This window comes from Seriola aureovittata, chromosome 5 (assembly GCF_021018895.1).
Source record: "Seriola aureovittata isolate HTS-2021-v1 ecotype China chromosome 5, ASM2101889v1, whole genome shotgun sequence".
In the NCBI taxonomy this organism is placed as follows: domain Eukaryota; kingdom Metazoa; phylum Chordata; class Actinopteri; order Carangiformes; family Carangidae; genus Seriola; species Seriola aureovittata.
Window position 1 is genome coordinate 22,763,611 of NC_079368.1, and position 23,089 is coordinate 22,786,699.

Below are 23,089 nucleotides of genomic sequence, written 5' to 3' on the forward strand. Positions count from 1 at the left end.
TCATTGTTATCATCAGAGGACACAGTGCCAGACTCCACTTTGCACTTTCAATCAGCACCGTCAGAACAAAATAGTAAAACTGTGTGAAAAACATCAGTCATGTTTTATGATTGCTACCATAACTACAGCTGCTCCACAGATATGGAGGACTACTGCAGCAGTTCTGACCAAGAACAATGTGAGTGGTGAAGGAAAGGGAACACAGAGGAAGTAGAGCCATGTGGAGACAGAGTGACAAAGCTGATACAACAAACAAAACACCACATGAAAACTGACACACTTCCAAAATTCCAGTAAAACAAAATAAGTAGACCATTGTTGAGACTACATTCCAAGCCTCCTTCTGTCCAGTCCAGTAAGTGATATCACCCAAGGTCAGTCTACTCTCATTACATTAATTCTGCATTCTTTCAATCCAAAGTGATTTACACTAAGTGTTTTCAAACTGTTCGACCAACATGCAGATGAAATGAAATGAAAAGAACCACCACAAGAACAGAAAGGCAACTGTTATATTAGGTGTAGTACTTTGTTTGTTTGTTTGCTTGTGTGTATGCTGTTTTACTGCCAAAAGAATTTCCTCATGTGACATTAAAGATCTGAACTGAAGGGAAAGTAGTCAATTGCAGACGTAGATGACAGGTTTCTAATTGGCCAAAACCTCCAGTAATTTCATTCAAGTGCAGCATAAAGCAAGTGCTGTGAAGCTACCTCCGGATATGTGAGGAACAAAGTCGTCTTTTATAACTGTGCCAAATGAAACCCACAAATAAATAAGTAATTAAATGTGGTAAAGTTGCGTTCAAGTCTATATCTACAAAATCTGTGAAAACTGAAACTTGTTTCAAGCTGGGCGTCTTGTTTTTTTATTTATGTGCATGAATCATGACCCAGCAATGTTCTGACACTACACTGTTCCTGTTTTATTGGAGGATAAAGCTTCAATAAATGAACTTGCTAAATGTCAGAATTTATCATCGGATGAAGATAAAAGTACTCTGCAGGAGCCTGCATCCTGCCCGGCACATGGTGACTATGGCCTCTTACAAAACAGGTGCTTCACCGGGGCAATCAAGGCTGTCATTTCATTATTATGCAACACTGGCTGTAGGCCATCCCATGGTTGACCTGGTACAGAGAAAACCTGAGGATATTTATTTGACAGTCTCAATTCTCTGATACACACTGTGCTCTGAGCGAAGGCAAATAATGATAAAATGTGACGTTTGTTTGTTGTTCGACTGCACTGCCAGTTTTTTGGTCTGAATCTTTCTGATCTGAAGGGTTTGTCACAGGAAGCTGAAAAAAAATGGAAGTTAAGTCCAGGCTGGTGCAGAGTGCATGAGTACAATTAATTTTAGATGAGCAGATGTTACTGTTGTCTACTTTTAGAAGTGCTCTAGAACTGACTCCTTCCTTGCTGTCACTAGAGACCTTTTTTTACTGACTAAACTGACATCTGATGAGCAACCACTGACTCTCCAGGTAACTCATTTTATACATCTAAGCTGATTTAAAAAAATACCAGACTACAGCCATTGGTATATACAGTGGACACCCTGGAATACAACGTTAATGTGCATATTACCACGTACACTGTTACCTACTCTCTTATCTGGTCATTGACTGAGTTTGCAACAGTCTAGCTGGATAGGTGCAACTGACACAGAGGACAAGGTGAAGTATCAATATTTAAAGTCACTGTGGCTGTAGCCATTATTTGTTAATTGTACAGGGAGATGATGCTTTGTACGTGTACTCACGTCAGTCGGCCTTCAACGGTGCAAATTCCTTCACTAATACACACACACTTAACACACCTATTTCTTGCGAAGAAGATGGCAATTCTGCATAGACATTAATAAATCTGGTTAGTACTTTTACTCTAGGCTTATCTGTGCACTATTAATATGATTTTTTATTGGTGAAGGTAATGATCAATCATCACTCCCCTTGAATCAAAGTACAGATGACAATGCCTACATTAATTTGCTCACCAGGCCAGTGTCAGACAGAGATTATCTGTTAGTATTTCTGTAATCACTTATTAATGTACTTAGTACTTTTATGTGACTATCAATAAACCATTAGGGGTTACTAGCCAACTTTGGCTCCATGTCAATAAGAGGTACCGAAGTTAACAAATCTGAGTGTTCACACCCAGTATCCCACACTGAAGGACACACACACACGCACAGACACACATCGCCTGTTACTGTGGTATTTCATACTGAAGCTTTTGCACAGGTCTATCAAACTATATGCATTTTCTGTTTGTTGCATAGAGAATGAGACATGAAATTAATTATGGATGTTGATCAATAGAGAAACAAAGACAGCACAAAATGAAGTTCTGTGGCAGGGTAATCATGTTTATTGGTCTACAGTTATGGCCAGATTTATCATTTGCTGCATCACAGAAAGCATGCATGTGTTTGACAGTGCTAAGAGAGGTGCTATGCTGTAAAACTACACACTATATAAATACAGCTACAATCAAAATATGCCATAATCCTGAGAAAAAGTATGAGTTTTAACTAAACATATTGTCTGCCAATAATACAAAATCGTCCCTCCTTAAAACTCTCTTGGTCAAAACTTGAGTATGAATACATGTAGGAGTAACATGATATCTTGCTGAATTAAACACTCCTTCCGTGAACAGAATACTCTGTAAATAAATTACAAGCATCGCACTTTTAAAAACAACACAACTCTAAAGCTTTACATTTCTTTTTCCAAATAGAACAAACTTTTTTTTTTTTTAATCAGACTGTACAAACAATGTTACAATTCATCACAATTTCCAACAGGTGTTAAGACTATTTTGAGTGGTATAAACTGACAGTAAATACAGCTATGAAAGTGCTCCATTGAGAATGACTCTGTTGGTTGCAAAAATGTTTTTCTTTCTCGAGATATAAAATTTTAGAGAAACACTATAACAGCGATATCTTCCCCTTTTTTTTTGAAATGCTTAAGCTCTATTCTTCGGCTATGGGCCATAACTTTACAAAAATGTGGTTGCACAGGTCATGGATAGACAGGAATGTTGTTATTGGAAAAGGGTCTCCTCAGGCCCAGCAAACAAAAGGCAGATTCAATCCATGTCCATGCCTATTCATGCATTCGTCCTGTGCTCATCAGTATTTGCCAAGCTCACACTGGGCAGCGATAAAGCCATTCTAATTACTGGGTTGTCCTTTTGAACTGGCCCGGTCCTGATTTTTAAATGGTTTGCTTAGTCATAGTAGGTCCACATTTTGCTTCCCCAGCAGTTTCCCTTGAATCAATTTCACATCATTGTCATTTTTAAATGCAACCGTCTTCATCATCCGGAGCCTCCTTTGGTGAATATTAGTTGTTCTCTTGGGAGACTGTGGTTTCCTAAGAAATGGGTAAAAAACAGAAAGAGTAACACTATGAGGTCAGGTCACTGAAGTGCACATAGCTATAGAGTCTCTTAAGTAAGTTCTCCCAAGGCTAAACTAGAAACCAAGTTAAATTTTCCAACATACCATAGCAGCTAATCGATCATTCGTCCAAAAAAACATACCTCAGACCACAACAACTGTTGCGAGCTAGGGGCGTATGTTGAGTTAAGTTCATTGTGTACTCACACTCCCGTACCTCTACTATCTTATCTGCTCCGTTTCGTGTTGCAATCTAATGCACTAAATTGACAGTGTTATGGTCAAGGTATGCTTATACAACTTGTAATTTTCAGATAAGGCCACTGTTGTTGGCAGGGTTGTCGAAGCAAGCAGAGGTCCTATACTGTAGGTTTTGTGTAATTTTTATTTGTCTGTCATTTATTTCATTATGTGCAGGATTACAGTTTTAGAGGACACATTATATTTAAAAGGTTAAATGGACCTAATTTGATTCCTTTCTCCCTGAACATAAAAAAAACTGCTCTTAACACGTTTATTAAGTAACATTTCTTGCTCACTCCAGCAACATTTCTGTTGAAACAGCAGTGAATGGAAACTTGAAATTCTTGAATCTTTATGGGGTGCTGCTGTAATTGCCTATATGCTGTGCTTAATGAGAGAAGCAACACAGTGTAAAAACGTCCAACATCCTGCTCATGAGGTAGTAAATTTTGGTGGGTGTTCAGTTAACTGTTTGTAGTGATCCTGTGTTTGGTAATATGCAAAACAATGACTACATTAATTGGTGTTTCTAAATGTATATACATACATACAGATACAGTTATGAATTACTGTATATATCCTTCATGGATACTATAGTAAATTTTGTGAGTTGAATGTTCAACAAGAGAGGGTTGAAGAAATGGATCTGTTTCTCTGTTCAGTTGTGGCTAACATCTAGAGCGACATTACTGTAGTGCTTTAGTGTGTCGAGTGCATTGCTGTGATTAAAGAAGTTTTTTGTACTGTGCATAATGTCACAATATCACATATCTCTGGGTTGAATTCCCCACATTTACATTTTCATAACTTCTATCTACAGAATTCGACTTTGTAAAATTTGGCCTTTTTTTTAATGCATAAATCAGAGGGTTTTTTTTTTTTGGTTAATTTCAATTTTCATTGAATGTGTATGTATTAAAGTCATAAAAAGTCCCTTACAAATGGAGTCCTCTCTCCAAATTTGCTCCAGAATGTCATCTTGACAGTGCTCCTGTGCCCTGTCCGCTGGTCAAAGGTCTGGCAGGTCTGGAAGGGAGGACTGTACAGGTGCAAACTGGCTGCACACTCTGTGTGGCTGACATTTTCCACACGATGAAGGCCAATGTTGTCTACACACACACACACACACACAGGCAGAGGAACAAACAACATACATTTAGACAGTGTACGCCACTGGAATGCTGTGAAGTGGGGCTCGGAGGTGGTTACTAGCGGTTCTGTAATCTACAGCTGAGCCCAAACATCACACCAGGGTGCTGCTGGCATCGATAAAATACATAGTCAGCAGAGACTTGAGGAGAGACCTGAGTACTATTCACTGTAAAGTTACATCTGCCTGGGAACTCCTGTGAGGCCAATTTGACATTACATAACAGCAAGGGCTGGAAACTTTGGCATTAATGGGCACTGTAAAAAAAATGACACACATATTGCACTGTTGCACACAGAGTTCAGAGATACGTCACATCAGCATATCTTGTGGGGGACAGAACATGTAAAAGATGTTCATTCTCTTGTACCGAACACAGCATTTTAGCTACAGCAAAATAACAATGTGAGTGTATCATTGTATTAAAAAAAAATCACACATTGCCCCCACGCACAAATACACAGATTATTAATAGATCTAACTGGTATTAATATTGCAGGAGTGTAAACTCTAATTGAAAAAGAATGACTAGTTTCTCACCATTTATGTAAGCAACCTTGTTTTCCTGGAGAATTCTCTGTGACTTCTGGACCATGTCTCCGTGAGATTTACCCTCTGGCCACTCGAACAGCGTCTCCTTCAGCTGACCTTGCAGCAGCTTCATGAAGCAGTGGGAGTTTGTGTGGTCGTGGATGCTACTGCAAAAGCATTAACAAACACAGAAGAACACAGTGTCAGAATACATCAAGGCCTCCTCACGATTTCTGGGCCAGAAGCACAGTTGAAGTTAATAAGTTAAAAAATATATAAATATATATATATATATATATATATATATAATATATATATGGCATTCAATCTAAAGGTGAAATCATTTCTGTGTTTGGGGGAGTTTGTTTTTGGAAACTTCTTGATCTTTTTGGTCAGCAGGGTTGAAAATACTGTGTGAGCTGTTCAATTTAAACTGTTCACCCAGACTGACAGCTACCAAAACATTTGCATACTGTAATGTAACGCCATTACAGTTTCATAAGTAATAAGCCACAACACAGTTTAGGCTCCTCTGTCGAAACATGGCTCCCTTGAACATCTGTGTTGGTTAACCATTACTTATACCACATCCCTATTACTGTGCTAGGTATGTGGTAAAACAAGAGTCTTGGCACCAATCACATTTGCTCTAGGGCTCGATCAGCCATCAGAAACATGCCTAGAAATGTCCAGAAGTCACTTTTTCACAAGAGAAAGGTGCCTGTTTTTACTGCATCACTACTTGGGGATTCTGCAAAAACTGAAACTAACACCTAAAAATTGTAAAACCACATCCTTATTACAACTACTGCAATAGGGATGTGGTAAAACAAATGACTTTGCTCTTCTGTAAAAGAGCTCTTCCTTTCCGATGCCTGTAATCTATAATCATATGTAGACTTGCCACATAATTCTCTATCAGATATGAATAAATCAGCCAATGGCAGGCATTCATATGACACTTAATGACTTAATGATTAAGTGGGGCATGTGATAGATATCATGAAATTCTGTCAGTCTGAGGAACATTGGACTCTCTTATCTTTTTTAACTAATAAAATAATTACCAGAGAAAATCAGTGGTTTACAGTGTCTATAAGTGAGTGGCTGCTAACATCGCTGATGAACCCTTGACCACCGAAAACAATCTTATTATTCCCAAAATGCAATAGGTTTTACGTAGATTTACAGAATGCAACAGGTTTCTGTTTGTAGGTTGTTCAAAATGAAAACTTTTGAAAGACTATGTGATAGTATTGTGTGCTGCAATAAGTAAGGAGATCAGATTAAGTTAACTTTGTCGTGTTAATTATTCTTTTGCATGTGGAGGCATCTCACCTGCCATGGCCTTCACCCCAGCACAGAATCATGAGGTTGAACTTTCCGTTACCCTCATCGACCAAGTTCCTTGTGTATCTGCAAAAGAATTAAATTTGTTAAATGAGCAGGGAGGCAGACTGTATGGAGCATTATGAACCTTTGCTAAAGTTTTCACGATTTCAGACGAAACAACTGCAACTGGAAAATGTGCATGAACATGTTGCAACTGGAAAAGCTCAGACATGAAGCAAACCAATAGAGACATGTGCTTCTTTACAGGCTTTGCATAATTAATTCCAATAATGTAGATTCACAAACTTAAATCTTAGCATTATTAGGGTTATTAGATTTAAATGTCTTGCCAAAATGAACCAACTTTTAAAACTTTTACATGACTGTGCCTCAGCTTGTGCAAATAATTGTACTATTCTGCTTATCTTTAAAGATGCATATAAGGGAGGGGGTGACGATTTTATTTGACAGATGCCAAAGAAAATATAATCTGTCACCTGCACTAAAATCCGACTGGAACCCACGCACGTTTTCCTGCTCTCTGAGGTTCCGTCAGTCTCCAAATATTTTCGAGGCAGCTGCAGCAAACAGCCACACCACACACGCACCCATCTCTGCAAAAATCAGCGGGTGTGGATCCATTTCTCGGTGTTGATTGGATGATCCGATCCCCCTCCCCTTCACTGACCCCTCACCAAGCAAAACACTGGGACATGGAGCTTTCCGAGCATTATGAATAGGGGAGGCGACATATTGAGGAGCCCCTACAGCTGGGATCAACTCTTTGAATAAACTGCTTTGTGTGTCGTCATCAGCTCGTTGATGTTGACATAAATTATGTTATTTTGTTTTTAATTAGATGACGATTTTTTTTTAAATTCAAATAACTTGTGACTATATCTTCAAAACAAAAGTTATTCTGTTTGGAAACAACAACTGGTTTTCATTCAAACATAAGAACGATGAGAAACGGTTTAGCGACTGGTTGTATGACTTTAGAAATAAATTCAGCGGTTTGCCAACATTATAAATAACCTAAGCAGCCGTCAAATGCGCGTGTGTGTGTGTGTGTGTGTGGCTGTGTGTCTGTGTGTGTGTGTGTGTCTGTGTGTGTGTGTGTGTGTGTTTTTTTTTTTTTTTTTTTTAAATCAAAAATAAAAGCAGCAGACAAAATACAAAAAGAAAAAAACTGAAGTTAATAACACACACTAAGCTGAGGTGGCACACAAGATTACAGAGCAGGAGTGCAAAGTGCAGCAGCATAATAACTGATTAATATCTGATTAGTTACTTGACAGCAGGATTATGAAACAAACCATTTTTTACCTGTACTGGTCAAACTTTGCATATTTCATCCATTCCTGTGGCTTGCTCTCATATGATTCCATTATAGCCTGGACCTCCTCAACATTGACGGAGTCACTCTCGAAGATGTTATGCAGGGTTTTTATCAGGTCATTCAGAGTTTCTGGCTTCACCACCTCGGTGTGCTCCATCTCTCTGAGCTGTGCTGGAGGCTGTTTTCAGATTATTTGCTTCAGTTAAAACAACAGGTTTCTCTTTCCAACTTTGCACAGTCGTTTACTTTTTATAGGCTGGCGCCGCAATTTAGGGGCGAGCTGGTGATGGACTGTACCATTATAGAAAGAAGGTGAACGCCCCCAGCACGTAGTCATTTTAAATTAGCTTTGAAATGAACTCATAGTGAAACTCTGCAAAAACAATATGTGGCTGCGATTTCACCACACTCACTCTATAGAGCTTGTGTCCTTTATACTTTTAATTTAATGTTTTAATCCAAATTATTCATTCATCTCACACATTAAGAACTTGGACTAATCCTCTTTGAGTCCAATTCCACCACGTTGCCACAAACCAACACAACCTCCCCCTTTTCCCTCTCCCTTTCTCACTGAGGCATTCCTGCAACAATAGCCATCCAGCCTCTTTTTGTGGGCCCTCTCCTCAGAAACCCAGTCATCAACACTCTGCCCCAAGGTGTGTGCAGACCAGAGGCTCACAAACAAGTGGGCATGGAAAAGAAAAACCTCTGTGTGGGGTGGGTGGGGGGGTTTTAATGGTATCAAGAATGCTTTTGGAAACACAAAATCTTGTTTTCATGTGGACTTCCCTGGTTCGATATGGTTTATCTTCAGGCCTTTAATCACCTGTGTTTTGGTTGCATCAAACCAAGAGATTATGACTTGCAATGCATGAAAGAATAGATGTAAGCCTACTAATAGTAGGAATGCTCTATGAAAACTGCGAGAAGATTATGAAACAATATATTCAAAGGGATGAAAACGACAATTATTTAAACATGTAAGGGAAGGGGACAAAGAGAGGAAAAAACTTTATACTGCAGATACATAATGGTTTACTTAATTACCCATAATATAATGTTGGATTGTGCAATAAAAAACATGCAGGTCTTGTGGGCGTGAGTAAGCAATGGTGGAAAAGTACTTGAGTAATTTAGCTTAGGATAGGAACATATTTAATTCAATAAAAGAGTCCTACATTGAAAATGCCCAACTAAAAGCAGCCTTGAATAGCCCATTGCCAGCAAGTAAAAGTAAAAAGTCCTCATTGAGCAATTCATATGTATACAGCTGGGTAGATTAGACTTAAAAATAAATAAAAGCACCTTCTCCATGTGTGATGTGGAGTTTTAAAAAAAAGTATATATATCTCGGATCAGTAAACAACTGGAGGCAAATTAGGGAAATGCTTTGACTTTCCAACTGCCAGTCCACGTGTGCATCTGTGTGTGAGCATGTTTGAAGTCAAAAAATAACTCTGAGACAGTCATGCAGTGTGTAGAAAATCAGCTATTGTCCATGATTTTGATATCACATTCAACATTCAGTTCACGGGATGTTCTTTGCAGATGTTTGTCATCCAGCCCCAGCTCTCACAACTTAAACCATAAATCAATTCTTATGAATGTAACGCATTCCTTCACAGATATATACAAGTCATTCACTCACACTGTTCCACCCGTTTCCCTTTAAGAAGGCTGTGAAGAAAAACAACGTCAATGGAAGCCAAATTGAGGGTATTGCAGGTCACATATGGTGCAGATAACATGTACAAAGTGTTTGTTTTTGCACGCTGCTGAGCAGTGGTGGCTCAGAAATACAAAATATCAAACACCAATGTAGATGTCAGAGTGCAACTTTGCTCAGGGGCACTTTGCCAGGAGTATTTGAGGAATCAGCTTGGGTAGAAACTGCTCACTTTTCACATTTCTTCCAGAAATGGGTAAGGTAGAATTGAACCAGTGTTGCTGGTTACAACAGGTTGGGCTTCAAACTGATATTCCAGCAGGAAAACTCCAACATGTGTCAGTCTGTCAAGGGAAAATCCTCTCTGTCTGAGGAAAATATTCAGGCTTTTGTGTTTACTGGCAGGATAAAAAGTGGAGAATGTTCTTTGCATCTGAGGTTATGCCAAGTTTTCTTCAGAGCTGCCACATCATCAATACTAGACGTACTTTTGCTCCACCTTCTGGCCGAAACTTGTATTTTAATCAGCCGGTGCTTGTGACAGAAAAGCAAATAGGAAAACTTAATATCACATATTAAATTTACAACTCAGGCTATGATAATAAACACTGCAGAATAGGACCATTTAGGATCAATTTAATGTATAATAAAGTGACTGTATATGTAATTTACAAACTCAAAAGAGTCAATCTTTAAAAAACAACAACAAAGAAAAACAAGTAGTTTCACTAAAATAAGCAGGATAGATAGTCTTTATTGTGGAGATTTGTTATCACACAGAAACATACACAATACATGAAATATACATTTCACATCTACACATACACAGGCTTCAGAAAGTATTCACCCTCTTCAGTTTTTGCACACATTGTGTTGTAGATATTATTGTTAATGGAAACATTTTCTATTTTAGCCCAATCTTCACTCAATAACTCATCATAACAAAGTGAAAACAAGTTTTTTTTTTATAGAGATTTTTGCAGATTTATCAAAGATCAAAAACTGAACTCTCCCACTTACAAAAGCATTCAGATCCTCTCTGCTTTAATTATCCTTGAGATGTGTCTAGAATGTGACTGGTACCAACCACTGCCTGTATCCTAGCTCACTATATGTTATCTTGTTATCTTGTTACTTAGATTAAATGATGAGTTTATGATTCTTGTTGTTTTCCATATTCCTATTATTCCTATTAATTCCACACTATTTTTTCAGGAAATAATATAGATTTGGAGTAATGTACATTATCCACATATCCAAAAACAAATAAATACACAAGTATATGAATAACACCAGAAATTTATACATTTACGCCACCGCATGGATGATCTGAGTATTACCCCCAGAAATAGAGAAAATAATCACTTGTTTCCCTGTGCTGTTTGCAGTCGTCCTGAACGGCGGAGGTTTGAACCATCGCGGCTGCTGTAGCTGGGGGAAGGAGGAGGAGGAGGAGGAGGAGGAGGAGGAGGAGGAGGAGGAGGAGAGCATGACTGGTCCTTTGACGTGGAATATTTCCGTAAAGAGACGATGAAGGAGTAGCAGCAGCGTGTAGCTCGAAGCTATCCCGTATTAACCTTAAATCGAGACGGGATTTAGCCCTGAATCCCACTCAGACCTGGGTTCACGGGAGTTGACAGACAACAGTCTCTCACAGACTGATCCCTTTCTGTTCCCCCTACCTCCCTCCGCTCAGCTACAATCATGATAAAAGCCATTTTAATATTCAACAACCATGGGAAACCAAGGCTTTCTAAATTCTACGAGCATTATGTGAGTAACATGAGATATTTTTTTTCCCTTCCTTATTCCATATTTTACCGTTAATGCAGGTTTGTTTGTACGATGGATAGGCCAAGATGTGGGAGGAAAAGTAATTCTCATGATACGGCTGTTCAGTTAATTTGCTGCATGCTTTCTCATGCAGTCATTTAGAAAAACCTAATGTGATGTTGTTGCAGACAGTTTTGAATGGGAAGGTGTGTGTAGTCTATACTTCACAACCGCCCAGTGATGCGCTGTTGTTTCAGACTGGTGTATAAGATGTCAGTGTGCACGATGCCGTCCTTTTTTTAAAAAAATATGAATAATTAAACGTGTGCGAGCCGAATCGAGGCGATCACCTTCCCGCGGAGCCTGAACGAACAGGGACTGTGCCCACTTTTTGTTCAGCCCCTCGCGCTGAGTCCAGCTGTGGGTGATGAAGACGGTGAAGTGAGTTCACTCTGTTTGTGTCACATGACTTCAGTAACGCCCTTGTGATTGACTCGTGCTCAGTCAAACCTTTCACCGCCACTGGTTTTATTAGCTTTACTGTCTTTGCCTCAGAGTGACATTACCTGTTCCATCTCCTCTGACAAAAAGTCTGGAGGAATAAGTTGCAGGTAGCAAATGACAGGTTATGTAATATCCTGTGCTGGGCAAGCTGTGTTGGCTTGTTCTCTTAATTGGATTTATATCTCAAGGTTGGCTGCCTGCCCCTTCTTTAACATTGGTACTACAATAGCAAGGTGGCGTCAACAGCCCGAGCCAAGCAGCTAAATTAATTCTCTGTCAGAGCTAGATTAGATTATCTGATTAATTGATTGACAGGAAATTGATTGGCAACTGTTTAGATAATCAGTTGATGTATGACTCATTTTTTGATGCCAGCCTTCTTCTTCTTCTTTTTTTTTTTTTTTTGCCGTTTTACTAATCAATTAATTGACTAATTGTGGCAGCTATATTACTGTCATACAAGACAAGGAAAAGCAGCAGACCTGTGGTACTTCTGTTTAGTAAATCACTCAGAAAATTAATCAATTATCAACATATTCAATTAGTATTCAATTAGTCTATTGACAGAAAATTGTCATTTAACTAACTGAATACTCAGTGAATCTGCTCAGCTCCAGATTTATGACTTTTGGTAAAAGCCAAGACTTTTGAACATGTCATCTTGAGCTGTATAAAATCCATATTTTTACTATTTTCAACCATTTTACAGAAAAGACCAATCAAGAAAACACTTGGAAGTTTAAGTGATAATGAAAGAAATAATTGTTAGTTGTATTCTCTGAACTTAAAAATACAAGCATAAGCAGTAGAGCTGAAACGACTGGTGAATGAATTGATTTGTTTTTGATTACACTGCTGCAGCTTCTTCAGTCTGTTGATAAGATCATTTTCTTTGGTCCGTTACTTGGTTTTTGTCTGTTGGTCGGACACAACAAGTCATTTGTTGGGCTTTTTCTTTTTCACCATTTTCTGACAGTTTACAGTCCGATAGCCAATATCCAAGACAGAAATCAGCAGATTTATCAATAATGAAAATAAACCGTACTTGCAGCCCCAGTGAACACTACAGCTTCATTGTCCATGTTGCCTAATCTTGAGATGAGATAAACATAGATGTATTTGTAGTTCAGGAGGATAGATTGAAATTGATTGGATTATAAGAAGGCTATGGAGGCACCATCTGTTATATTCAAGTCTGAGGCGTTGGCTTACTGGCTGGCTAGATTAAACATTTCACACATATTCCTCGCTGTGAAAACAGTCTTAAGCATTCAGTTTATTTAAGTCAGTTCACTGCGAAGTCTGGACCTCGGTTCGCTGCTAACATGATGTGTGTTTGTGAGTCTTGTGCAGTCTGTTGTGTTGAGAGGAAGAGTGGCAGAGCTGAGATATAAAGCCAAAGCATCTGTCCAATCTAGGTGTGACGTGTCGGGGAGAGGGGAGTGAAATATGGTCACGCAGACGCACACACACACACACACACACACACACACACACCCACACACACACACACACACACATACACACACACACACTCACACACTCACACACTCGCACCACATAAATTCGTGTACCATCAATTGGCTCTCTGCCAGCATCAGTGAGAAGCCTTGGAAGGAGAACAGCTGTGTGTTCGTGCTCTTACAGCAAGGCCTGTATTTTTGTGTGAGTTTCTGGTTCTGCAGCTTTACAGCAACAATGGTTCTTTGTATAAAAAGATCCTGCATGAGCAGTAAGTGACAGTGTTAAAGCTGCAAATCTCTGTGCTGTGTAATCACAGAACTGCAAAGCGGCTTTGAATGTCTGGTAATGCTTCACTTAAACCCCTCTAAATACTGTAAATTAATAAACACTTAAAACTGTCCTTATATTTCTTTACAATTACATTACAGTGTGTAATAAACCATCTATATGATTATTTTTCTGGCATTTTACCTTTCTTGGGCAGTTAACAGTGAGAGGGAGATTGACATGTAACAAAGGTCCCTGGTCAAAATCAAACAGGGGAAGTTTAGAGGGCCAACTTTGGCCCAGAGGTGGGCATTCATCTTAATGCGAGGTTTAAAAGAAGCTGCTGCTCTTCACAGTCTGCTGTGCTTATTCGCAACTGTACCATGAAACTGTGAGTACCGTAACCCTGCTGGTCTCATGCTACAAGTCACATGACCGATTTAGCCTTCCAGCCAGCTGCATACTGGACACCTTCTTCTCTCCTTGTGCTTGCTAACCTGTTATGGACCCTGAGAGGACATTAGCGCTCTATGGTGAGGCAGCCACAGTGTTAGAGCTGCAAACTGGAAGCTATTACCCATGATTCTGATGGTTGAGGTTAGATTGATAGATTAGATTTTGGTCAGCTATTGGTTCAAGAAATGTGGATGCTCTCAAACATACCTACGGATATTTAAGGCTTTAAACAGAACCTCATCCATTAGCAAAGAGTAAGATGAGCCGACGTTGATTCAGCTTGTACAATGAAATCATTGCCTCTGTTGCCTGTGGGCACTAGTGTATGTTTAAATTTTTTTTTGTGTGTGTTTCTTTTTCACTCAAAGCCAATAAATGAATTCAAGAAAAAGAGAGGAACCATTAAATTACCTGCCAGTCTCCTGGCTAGTAGTAATGAAATGGCTGACTGAAAGCAATTAAATGCACAAACAATGTGGTATTTACAATCTCCTGTTTATTTAACAGCCTGTGTTTCCTCATTCTTCCCGCAGAGTGAAGACACAGAGCAACAGATCATCAGAGAAACCTTCCACTTGGTCTCAAAAAGAGATGAGAACGTCTGTAATTTCCTAGAAGGTGGAATGTAAGTGATGAGGTGTGGGTGTATTAGCGAGTGACTCTGTCAAAATCCTTAAAGAACCAGGTTTGAATTATTTACTCATTGGAAGTAAAGAATTTGCTCTGACGCAACATCACAGGAATTCATTTCACGCTATACAGGAAAGCTCATGGGTCTTTGTGAATGGCATTTGATAGTCAATGTTTGTTTGAAGTTCATTTATCATTCATGAATGAGGGACCAGGTGTCCTTTTACTTTGGCGAACTCAAATGTTTGCACTCTGTTATCTTTTTAATTGTGTAACACTGAAGCCAAATGGTTATAAAACTGAGAGGTATCACAACCAAATATTTAAAACTAAAACTAAGGTACGACATCTGATGTGGCTCAAGCTACTTGTGTACTCCACACACACATGTAGCTTGAGCAGTGTTAACACACTCATTGGGGTGTTATCTAACCCACTTGGTTAACCGTTTGGTCACTGGGTTAGATGTCTACCTTCCATATCTCCTCCTGTTAGTTTATCTAATGTCCTATCTTAACACATGTTGAATTGTGACCATAAACATCCCATTGTGTCTCTCCCAGTCGTTCTGTGTTTTATTTGTTTGGGTCATTTTGTATCCGTTCATGGTCGGGGCAGAGGGCAACGTTCTCTGTGTGTTTTTAAACTCCTGATGACCTCAAGACCTTTTTTTTTTTTTCGTGTGTGTGTGTGTATTTTTCTAAAATGTTACTGGTCTTTTGGTCAAATGGAAATGTTATAGAGGCGGTGATTGATGTGTTGACCATGGCGGTTTTTGCATGTGATGTATTCGATCAGGAATGATTTCACTGCGATATCTCCTTGTTCCCTCGGTGTCAGGTTGATCGGAGGATCAGACTACAAGCTGATCTACAGACACTACGCCACACTGTACTTTGTGTTTTGCGTGGACTCCTCAGAGAGTGAACTAGGAATTTTAGACTTAATCCAGGTAACAGCCTATTGGAATCAGTGTGCTTGTCTCCACGTTTGACAAAGTAACGTGACTATCAGTGTTTCACAGTCCATTTGAATTCTGCTTTACAAAATCCTAAATCCTCCCGTTCTCAGGTATTTGTGGAAACGCTGGACAAATGCTTTGAGAACGTCTGTGAGCTTGACCTAATTTTCCATGTAGACAAGGTAGGAAATACCTTTTGAATCTGTTTCCCTCTTTGTGATTCTAATACTGCTTGAATTTTTGATGTTAGAAATGACCTTTTTTGGCAACTTCTTAAAAACAACTTAAATAAATGCAGAAAAATAAGTTTTTGTGATAGTTGATTAGTTATCATTTTGCAAACAAAACTGCCAAATATACAATATATATGACAGGAATTTCTGCTTTTTTTTTTTTTTTGGTCATAAAGATTAGTATAAAGAATATCTCAAGGATTATTTGAGAAAATAATTAGGAGATTAATCCAAAACAAAAACAATCATTCTGTTGAAGCCCTACTTTTATAACTCATCCCGTGGGCACCCATAACTTGAGGATGGTGTATAAGCACATAATGAATGATAATGTAGTAAACCACAGTTAATTATGATAGTCTTCATAGGGGAAATTATGATTGTTGACAAATACAATTCATAAAATGTTTGTCCTGCTTATAAATGCTTGTATGCTGATATTGTTTACATGCGAACAATATTAAAACATAATTCATATTTCATTTCTCTCAGGTCCACAACATTCTGGCGGAGATGGTGATGGGCGGGATGGTCCTGGAGACCAACATGAACGAAATCATCACGCAGGTGGATGCTCAGAACAAGATGGAGAAGTCTGAGGTAAGCCTGACCCGGCCCGTCCAGTGTATGTATGACTTGATTCTACCTCCATACTCTCTGAGGTATCGTATACAGTATGCAGGCATGTGTGTATGCTGCACCCTGCATGCCACTCTCCAGTGACCTTGTGGATGCTCCCTACCTACTCTTGAGTGTTTGTGCTCTTTTTTTCGGCCTCTCCTCTTGCCGCTGCACTGCTCTCAACGTAGATCAAGACTCAACATACTCTCTCCTGTATCCCTCAGTGTAAAATACAGTATCATAGTCATCACTTTTTCCATTACTATGCAGACTTAACTGTACCATTATCCAATGCATCTCCAGAATCTGTGACCATTGAATCTCTCATATCCACTAAATTTGACATACAGTAATGAAAACAGTCCAGTTTCAGGCTGTGTTTTCACATGCTTATTATTTTAGAGGACAATGTGAATTTTATCTGCTGTCCATGTTGAAGTAACTGCTTTCCAAGTGTGTTTTGTAACATCAATAAGCCAGTGTCCTTGCTTTGATATTTGTTCTATGCAAGGACATTGCTTTGCTTTCCATACAGCTTCTGCTAGCAGATAAACTTTCATTTACTCATTGGAAAGTTTTAATCAGACAGACAGCCAGAGACAATTTCATGAAATCACTTCTGTTTTGGTTTTTAGCCTCTGTAGTCCTGAAACTTAACTGCACTAATGATTTGGTTTTGTTTTTACTTCTAATGCACTGCAATGATGTCTAAACACTAAGGCAATGTTTTTGGGGAGTCTTTTTTACTTTTGCAATGACAAACACTAACAGAAAGTCACAAGGTTGTACAAATCTGTTGTGTTTTGTTTCTTACACGACGAAGTGAAGTTTTTTTTTAACTATCTGACATCAATTGTGTGACCTAATATTTGAATTTGAAAAGTTTTAGTGTTAACAAAGTACCGTTTTTCTAAAGCTGCAAGCTGCATTGTGTGCTTTTTAACCAGACAGAATCTTTATTATTCAATTGATATTCTGTAAGCAGACTCTTTTACTGTTCTACAATCATCAGAGCTGCTCTGTCTCTTCCCTCTTGGACCTACCCTAGACCACAGTGTGTGTTTCTCACACTGATGCTAATTTAAAATGACACTGTCCATTTATAGGGCAGTGTCTGGGAAACAAGCAACGAGCTGTTCTTCATCCAAACTGGCAAAGACTAATTAGGTGGCATCAGTGTTTTTCATCAAACTGATCCTTCTCGATTCATATCTTTATTTTTTTGCAACAACAAAAAAAATAGTAAGCGAAGCTTAGGATCACTTTTGAGTTGTCTGTGTTGATGTGGTCTATGATAGGTCCTATCACTTTTTTTCTGTGGAGATAAACTGTAATTACTTTAATCTGCTTTAACATTCCTCATTCCTCTTTTTCCTGACCCTGTCTAGTTCTTTCCATTCTTCTCTCTCTTTACAGACGTTTATCTTTCAGTCTACCAGGCAGGACAGGTAGACACAGGTACTGCTAAATTTACAACCAAGTACTGTAACCTTAACTGAAGTTTACTCCCCCTCAGTCTCTTCATATGGCCCTCCATGTAATAGTTAACTGACGTCACTAACATATTCAAGGAATCTTTCATGGCAGACCCAAAAATGTTGCCATTTCCCTCCTTAACTAGTTATACAATGCAGTCACGTTTGTGGTCGTGCATTATATGTATTGTTAGGTGGACCTGTTATATTGTCCAACTTGTGTAGTTTAAATAAATCTAAATCCGACAGGCGACATGTGCTTTTGTATCTCTTTTGTTTTAAAATTAAAAAAAAAAAAATTATTTATTAATTTATTATTATTATTATTATTATTATTATTGTTTTCTTGGTTTTCCATCATGTCTGTTATTTTATGATACTTGTCTCTAACTGTGAGACTATCAACATTTCTGTGACCTAAAATGTTGCAGTGTATTGAAGGAATAGTACAACATTTTGGGAAATACTCTTCTTCACTTTCGTGCTGAGAGTTAGATTTGAAAATTGATGCCGCTCTCATGTCTGTATGCTAGATATGTAGCTGGAGCTAGCAGCTGAATAGCTCAGCTTAGCATGAAGACTGGAAACAGGGAGAAATGTCTAGCCTTTAACATTAGCGAAATGCACCAGTCAGTACCTCTAAAGCTTCGTAATAAATATGGTTTATCTCATTTGTTTAACTCGTTCGAAAGCTGAGTCGTAACAACAACGGCCGGTTCACACTCCATGCAGTTAATAAATCGTGTGGCACATAACCCTCCATAAAACGGTGAATTGTTGTTTGTACACGTTCTGTAGTGATTGAACCACAGGGTACAACATAGTAATTAGTTAGCTTTACAGTTAGCTTTAGCTTTACAGTTTCTCTGCTTTTGTCTTTATGCTAAGCTAAGCTAAGCTAACTGGTTGCTGCATGATATTTGGCCCATAAACACGAGAGTAGTATTGATCTTCCTGTCTAACTCTCCACAAGAAAGCTAATAAGCTTATTTCACAAAATGTCAAACTGTTCCTCTAAACCGCATGTAGTTTGACTTAAACCAATGATGAAAACCTTGTAGACCTTTATCCTGTGGTTCTTTTGCACTGACAAGAGATTGGGTACTGCTCGAGCTTTAAAAGACTGACAGCATTACACAGGCCAGCAATTTAAACCACTGTGTTATGCAGCTGGTGTTACTATTTCTATACATATTAGTCACCCAGCATTTAATTAATAACCCCACTATAATGGACTTGCACAGTAGGTCTCCAGGCGACTCGCTGTGAGGCAAATAATATCTTCTAGTCTGACTCCTGTAGACTGAGTCCATGTGCTGGATCAGCAGTCCTCTCCGTTAACGCCCCGGTCATCTTTCCATCTAACACAAGTCTCCTTCATTCTTGGCACAGGGAGCAATGCCCGTTAGACAAATGGTCCATTGAAATAACCTTGTGAAAATAAGAGAATAAATCTGCGTTCCAGACATACTTTGTGTGTGTCATATCACGAGGGTCTTCATTTGAATGTGTTCATTAGAGAGGCAGTGAACATTATAGTTTCTGTATTTGAAGCCTTTTGGTCATTTTTGGGTCTGTCTCCTGAAGATTCATTTGGAGGATCTCTAACCGCAGTGCTTCTCAAATGGCAGCTCACACCTGAGACGATTACATTAAGTCATTCACTCTCTATAAATGTGTATTGTTTTATTGTTCCAAAAGGATGAACTACCTTGATGCCTTCCTTTTTAAAAACACCAAATTACAGCTTCACATTGAGATTCATTGCGTTAGAGTGAAGTGCCTCCTCTTTCCCTGAGAATAGATCTCCCATTGTAGTTTAGCACTACTAGGCTTACAACCTCCTCATGTCATTTGTAGGCAACACTGTAGACGCGTAAATGGCACAGTATTCTTGTTTTTCTATTCATAAATATGTATTTAGACAGAAAAGTGTCAGCCACTGTCATGTATAGTCTTTCCAGAAGTAATCCAACCCACTAGAGGTACAGTATCACCTGTATTATTATGGCTAAAGCGTATATGATGTTGACATGTTTTTTATTTGACGCACACATTCTATACATAACTATCTATCCAAACATCATTCCCGCCTTCATATCCAAATCCATTTTTTTCTGCTTTACCAATTCTCTCCTTGCATTTTTACCCTTATCGGTCCTCAAGAGTCCGGTGGGTTCACTTTCCAAGCAATGCTGCCTTTTGTCCATTTGATGAATGTTGAGTACTGCTCAGTACATCAAAATTAGTGAATGGTCAAGAACAGTATGTCCTCACAGTTGATTCATAATTGGCTCTGGTTGTGATGTAAGTCATTATAGAACCAAATAATGCATGTGCGTATGAAGCTATGAAGGCATCTGAATGTACATTTGCACATGATGTCTGTCCGAGTAGCTGTCAGTGCTTTTGCATTTTGTCAGCAGTCGACTTGTTTGTCTAGTACTTCGTTTAGCATTGTGTGTGTGTGTGTATATGTGTATGTCTGTGTGTGTGTGTTTGTGTGTGTGTTTATATGCGTGTCCAGTCTTCGCTGTTAAATGTGTCGTGCAGCATGTTTTTTGCTTTACTGATTTGTATTTTATCAACCCTCCTTGTGTGTGTTTTGTATGTATGTGTGTGTGTGCGTGTGTGTGTGTGTGTGTTGTGTGTGTGTGTGTGTGTGTGTGTGTGTGTGTATAGGCCGGTATTGCAGGAGCGCCTGCTCGTGCCGTATCAGCTGTAAAGAACATGAACCTTCCGGAAATGCCCAGAAACATCAACATTGGTGACATCAGCATAAAAGTGCCAAATTTACCCTCCTTCAAATAGTGGCAGCGAGATCCTGAGCCTGCAGATGTCAGCCAATGTTTACCATGATGCAATCTGTTTACCAAAACCTCAAATTACTAACTTTTATCAAAACTATACATCTTGAAGGTACTGTGTGGTTTGACACTACTTGTTCTGGTGTTTCACTTTGTTTTTCCTATTAAAGAAAAGAATGTTTTACATGTTTTGTTTTTTTTCTGTTGGAAGGAAAAATTAAATATTTATTTATGAGTGGTACATTCCTTCTGCCTTGCTGGAGGTTGGCCCTTGATGTTCAGCTGCTACAGTGGAGATCTGTGTCAGTTTGTAACTGAAATTATTTCACTTCCTCAAGTGTTTACTTAAAAGAGTGTGGCATGTACAGATGTTTTGGGGCAGTCTTATTGGTTTGGTTATTCCACACTAGAGAAATCAATCAGTGGAGGAAAGTAAATGAAACCGTTTCAAATACCAAATTGGAGCAGGTCTGCTACAGTATTGAGTCTTATGTTATAGCTTGTTTGTAAAATCAGTGCAAACAATACAGAATTATATTGCTTTGTTACAGAAATATGAATATATATGCTGAAATTTAATTTTCTTTTCTTATTTGTATGCAAAATATTTTTAAATGAGTTATCATGTCTTATCAAATAATTCCTTTAATTTTAATCTTTGCATGATTTTTCTCTTCTTTTTCAACATAATAAACTGTTAAAACTCTTTTTGTCATATTCCATTATTTCTATAATCTTAAAATTTCAATGTTTTTGTTACATGACATTTAACAAATGTCTTAAGGTGTGCAGAATGTCATTACATTTAACAATACTGTGTGTAGGATGTATCAGGCAGTACTTTCGGTAGTGAAACATAATTGTGAATTATAACAATTTTTAAATGGACTATAAAAAGAGTTTATAAGATGTAACTGATGATTGCCACTGGTTAATAAATCAATTACTAATGCTTTATTGATCAGTTGTAAACTATTAAAGGGATAGTTTGGGTTTTTGAGGAAGGGTTGTGTGAGGTAGTCATGTATAGTTGGTACATTACCTGCGTTAGATCTTGAGAAGCGGGATCCAAGTTATGCAAGCCGACCAGGGGCACCGGATTGTATTGCTTCATTGTAAATCAAAAATTTCCTATAAGGAAAAAGAAATTCACTGATTCAGCAGGATCACACTCCACAGAACAAACCTCAGACAAACACACCTGCTGACATCCACCAGTAGATGGCGGCAGAGCGCTGCACCTGGTCATAATGTGATCCTCCCATAACCCAACTCTGCACAACATACAACATTCATATATAGATTGTAACACACACACAAACAACCTATGTCGTCGAAATAAAAATCAAGTAAATAAAGTATATAATAAAATACAATAGGCTTTGGTAATAAAGCATTCAAAGAGAGGGTAAATAGAGTAATGGTTGCACTTATGCAGACCCAGGTCTTTATATAACATTCTTTAAATAAAAGAAAAAAGTATTTGTATTAATGCAAAGTTCTATCTACAGATTCACACTTAAAGGATTCTCATTGTTCACAATGTCATGTATTAGTACGCCATCTACTGGACTGTGTCTGATCTAGGCTCCAGCTCCACACAGTAACCTTCAAGTATGTGCTGGACATGTTTAAATTAATGAACCCCCATGTCTTTACCAGAATTATGTTAAGTGCACAAGTAAACAGCCGTAAACATATTTAGACACCAACATTTGTCTCTCTATTTGCTTAATGAAACCCACAGTGCTTGGTCTTATACTGTATACCTTATTTGATAACTGTTTAACCGTGCTGGGCTTCTCAGGTCTGTGATTTAAAGCTGTTCTCGTGCAGTTTATTTTGACATAATCAGGTGTCAGTTAGCCAAATGCTCTTAGCTTTAATTTAGGTCTTAGCGTCCTTTCTGAAATACTCCTAGGACTCAGAGATAATGTATACATTTTAAATTTAGAATGAGAAAATATATCAATATATATGTGGACTGGTCAATATGTGCATTAACTATGTAGTGAATGGTGGAAAACAGGGGTGTGGAAAATGCCTTGAGAAGGATTGAAGGAATTTTCAGGAAAAAACAAATTTAGGTCTCAATATTTTTTATTACCATATACTAAGATAACGTGTAATATTGCAAATCAGAGAGGCCCGTAGTTACCATCTGTCACAAGGTGCTTTTGATTACATCATTAGGTTTACTTTGGGTCCCTTTAAGATCCAA

At 38.4% G+C, this 23,089-nt stretch overlaps 2 protein-coding genes across 4 annotated transcripts; one reads left to right on the forward strand and one right to left on the reverse strand.

Moving 5' to 3' along the window:
* Window positions 1–2,351: 2,351 nt before the first annotated feature.
* cdo1 (cysteine dioxygenase, type I) lies at window positions 2,352–8,241 on the reverse strand. Of its 2 annotated transcripts, none has more exons than XM_056377291.1 (5): window positions 7,996–8,241; window positions 6,676–6,753; window positions 5,347–5,504; window positions 4,596–4,765; window positions 2,352–3,387 (listed from the first exon to the last, which is right to left on the reverse strand). In XM_056377291.1, the coding sequence occupies exons 1-5, from the start codon at window positions 8,163–8,165 to the stop codon at window positions 3,358–3,360; spliced, it is 606 nt and encodes a 201-aa protein (XP_056233266.1). In that variant the 5' UTR covers window positions 8,166–8,241; the 3' UTR covers window positions 2,352–3,357. The 2 variants fall into 2 exon arrangements, with proteins under 2 accessions (XP_056233266.1, XP_056233267.1); XM_056377292.1 differs by lacking the exon at window positions 7,996–8,241 and adding an exon at window positions 7,167–7,208.
* Window positions 8,242–11,146: 2,905 nt separating this feature from the next.
* On the forward strand, window positions 11,147–21,574 carry ap3s1 (adaptor related protein complex 3 subunit sigma 1). 2 transcript variants are annotated; one of them, XM_056377240.1, is made up of 7 exons: window positions 11,147–11,450; window positions 14,675–14,766; window positions 15,612–15,723; window positions 15,843–15,914; window positions 16,458–16,565; window positions 18,003–18,044; window positions 20,744–20,882. In XM_056377240.1, the coding sequence occupies exons 1-6, from the start codon at window positions 11,382–11,384 to the stop codon at window positions 18,036–18,038; spliced, it is 489 nt and encodes a 162-aa protein (XP_056233215.1). In that variant the 5' UTR covers window positions 11,147–11,381; the 3' UTR covers window positions 18,039–18,044; window positions 20,744–20,882. The 2 variants fall into 2 exon arrangements, with proteins under 2 accessions (XP_056233215.1, XP_056233214.1); XM_056377239.1 differs by lacking the exon at window positions 18,003–18,044 and having other exon boundaries at window positions 11,150–11,450; window positions 20,744–21,574.
* Window positions 21,575–23,089: the final 1,515 nt, after the last annotated feature.

Coding starts and splice junctions, on each gene's coding strand:
- cdo1 (XM_056377291.1), bottom strand. CDS start 8,165: ATGGAGCACACCGAGGTGGTGAAGCCAGAAACTCTGAATGACCTGATA. Junction 4,766..5,346: donor CAAGGTTGCTTACATAAATG/GTGAGAAACTAG, acceptor GTGTGTGTGTAG/ACAACATTGGCCTTCATCGT. Junction 3,388..4,595: donor TTGGAGAGAGGACTCCATTT/GTAAGGGACTTT, acceptor CCCATTTCTTAG/GAAACCACAGTCTCCCAAGA.
- ap3s1 (XM_056377239.1), top strand. CDS start 11,382: ATGATAAAAGCCATTTTAATATTCAACAACCATGGGAAACCAAGGCTT. Junction 11,451..14,674: donor CTAAATTCTACGAGCATTAT/GTGAGTAACATG, acceptor TTCTTCCCGCAG/AGTGAAGACACAGAGCAACA. Junction 16,566..20,743: donor ACAAGATGGAGAAGTCTGAG/GTAAGCCTGACC, acceptor GTGTGTGTATAG/GCCGGTATTGCAGGAGCGCC.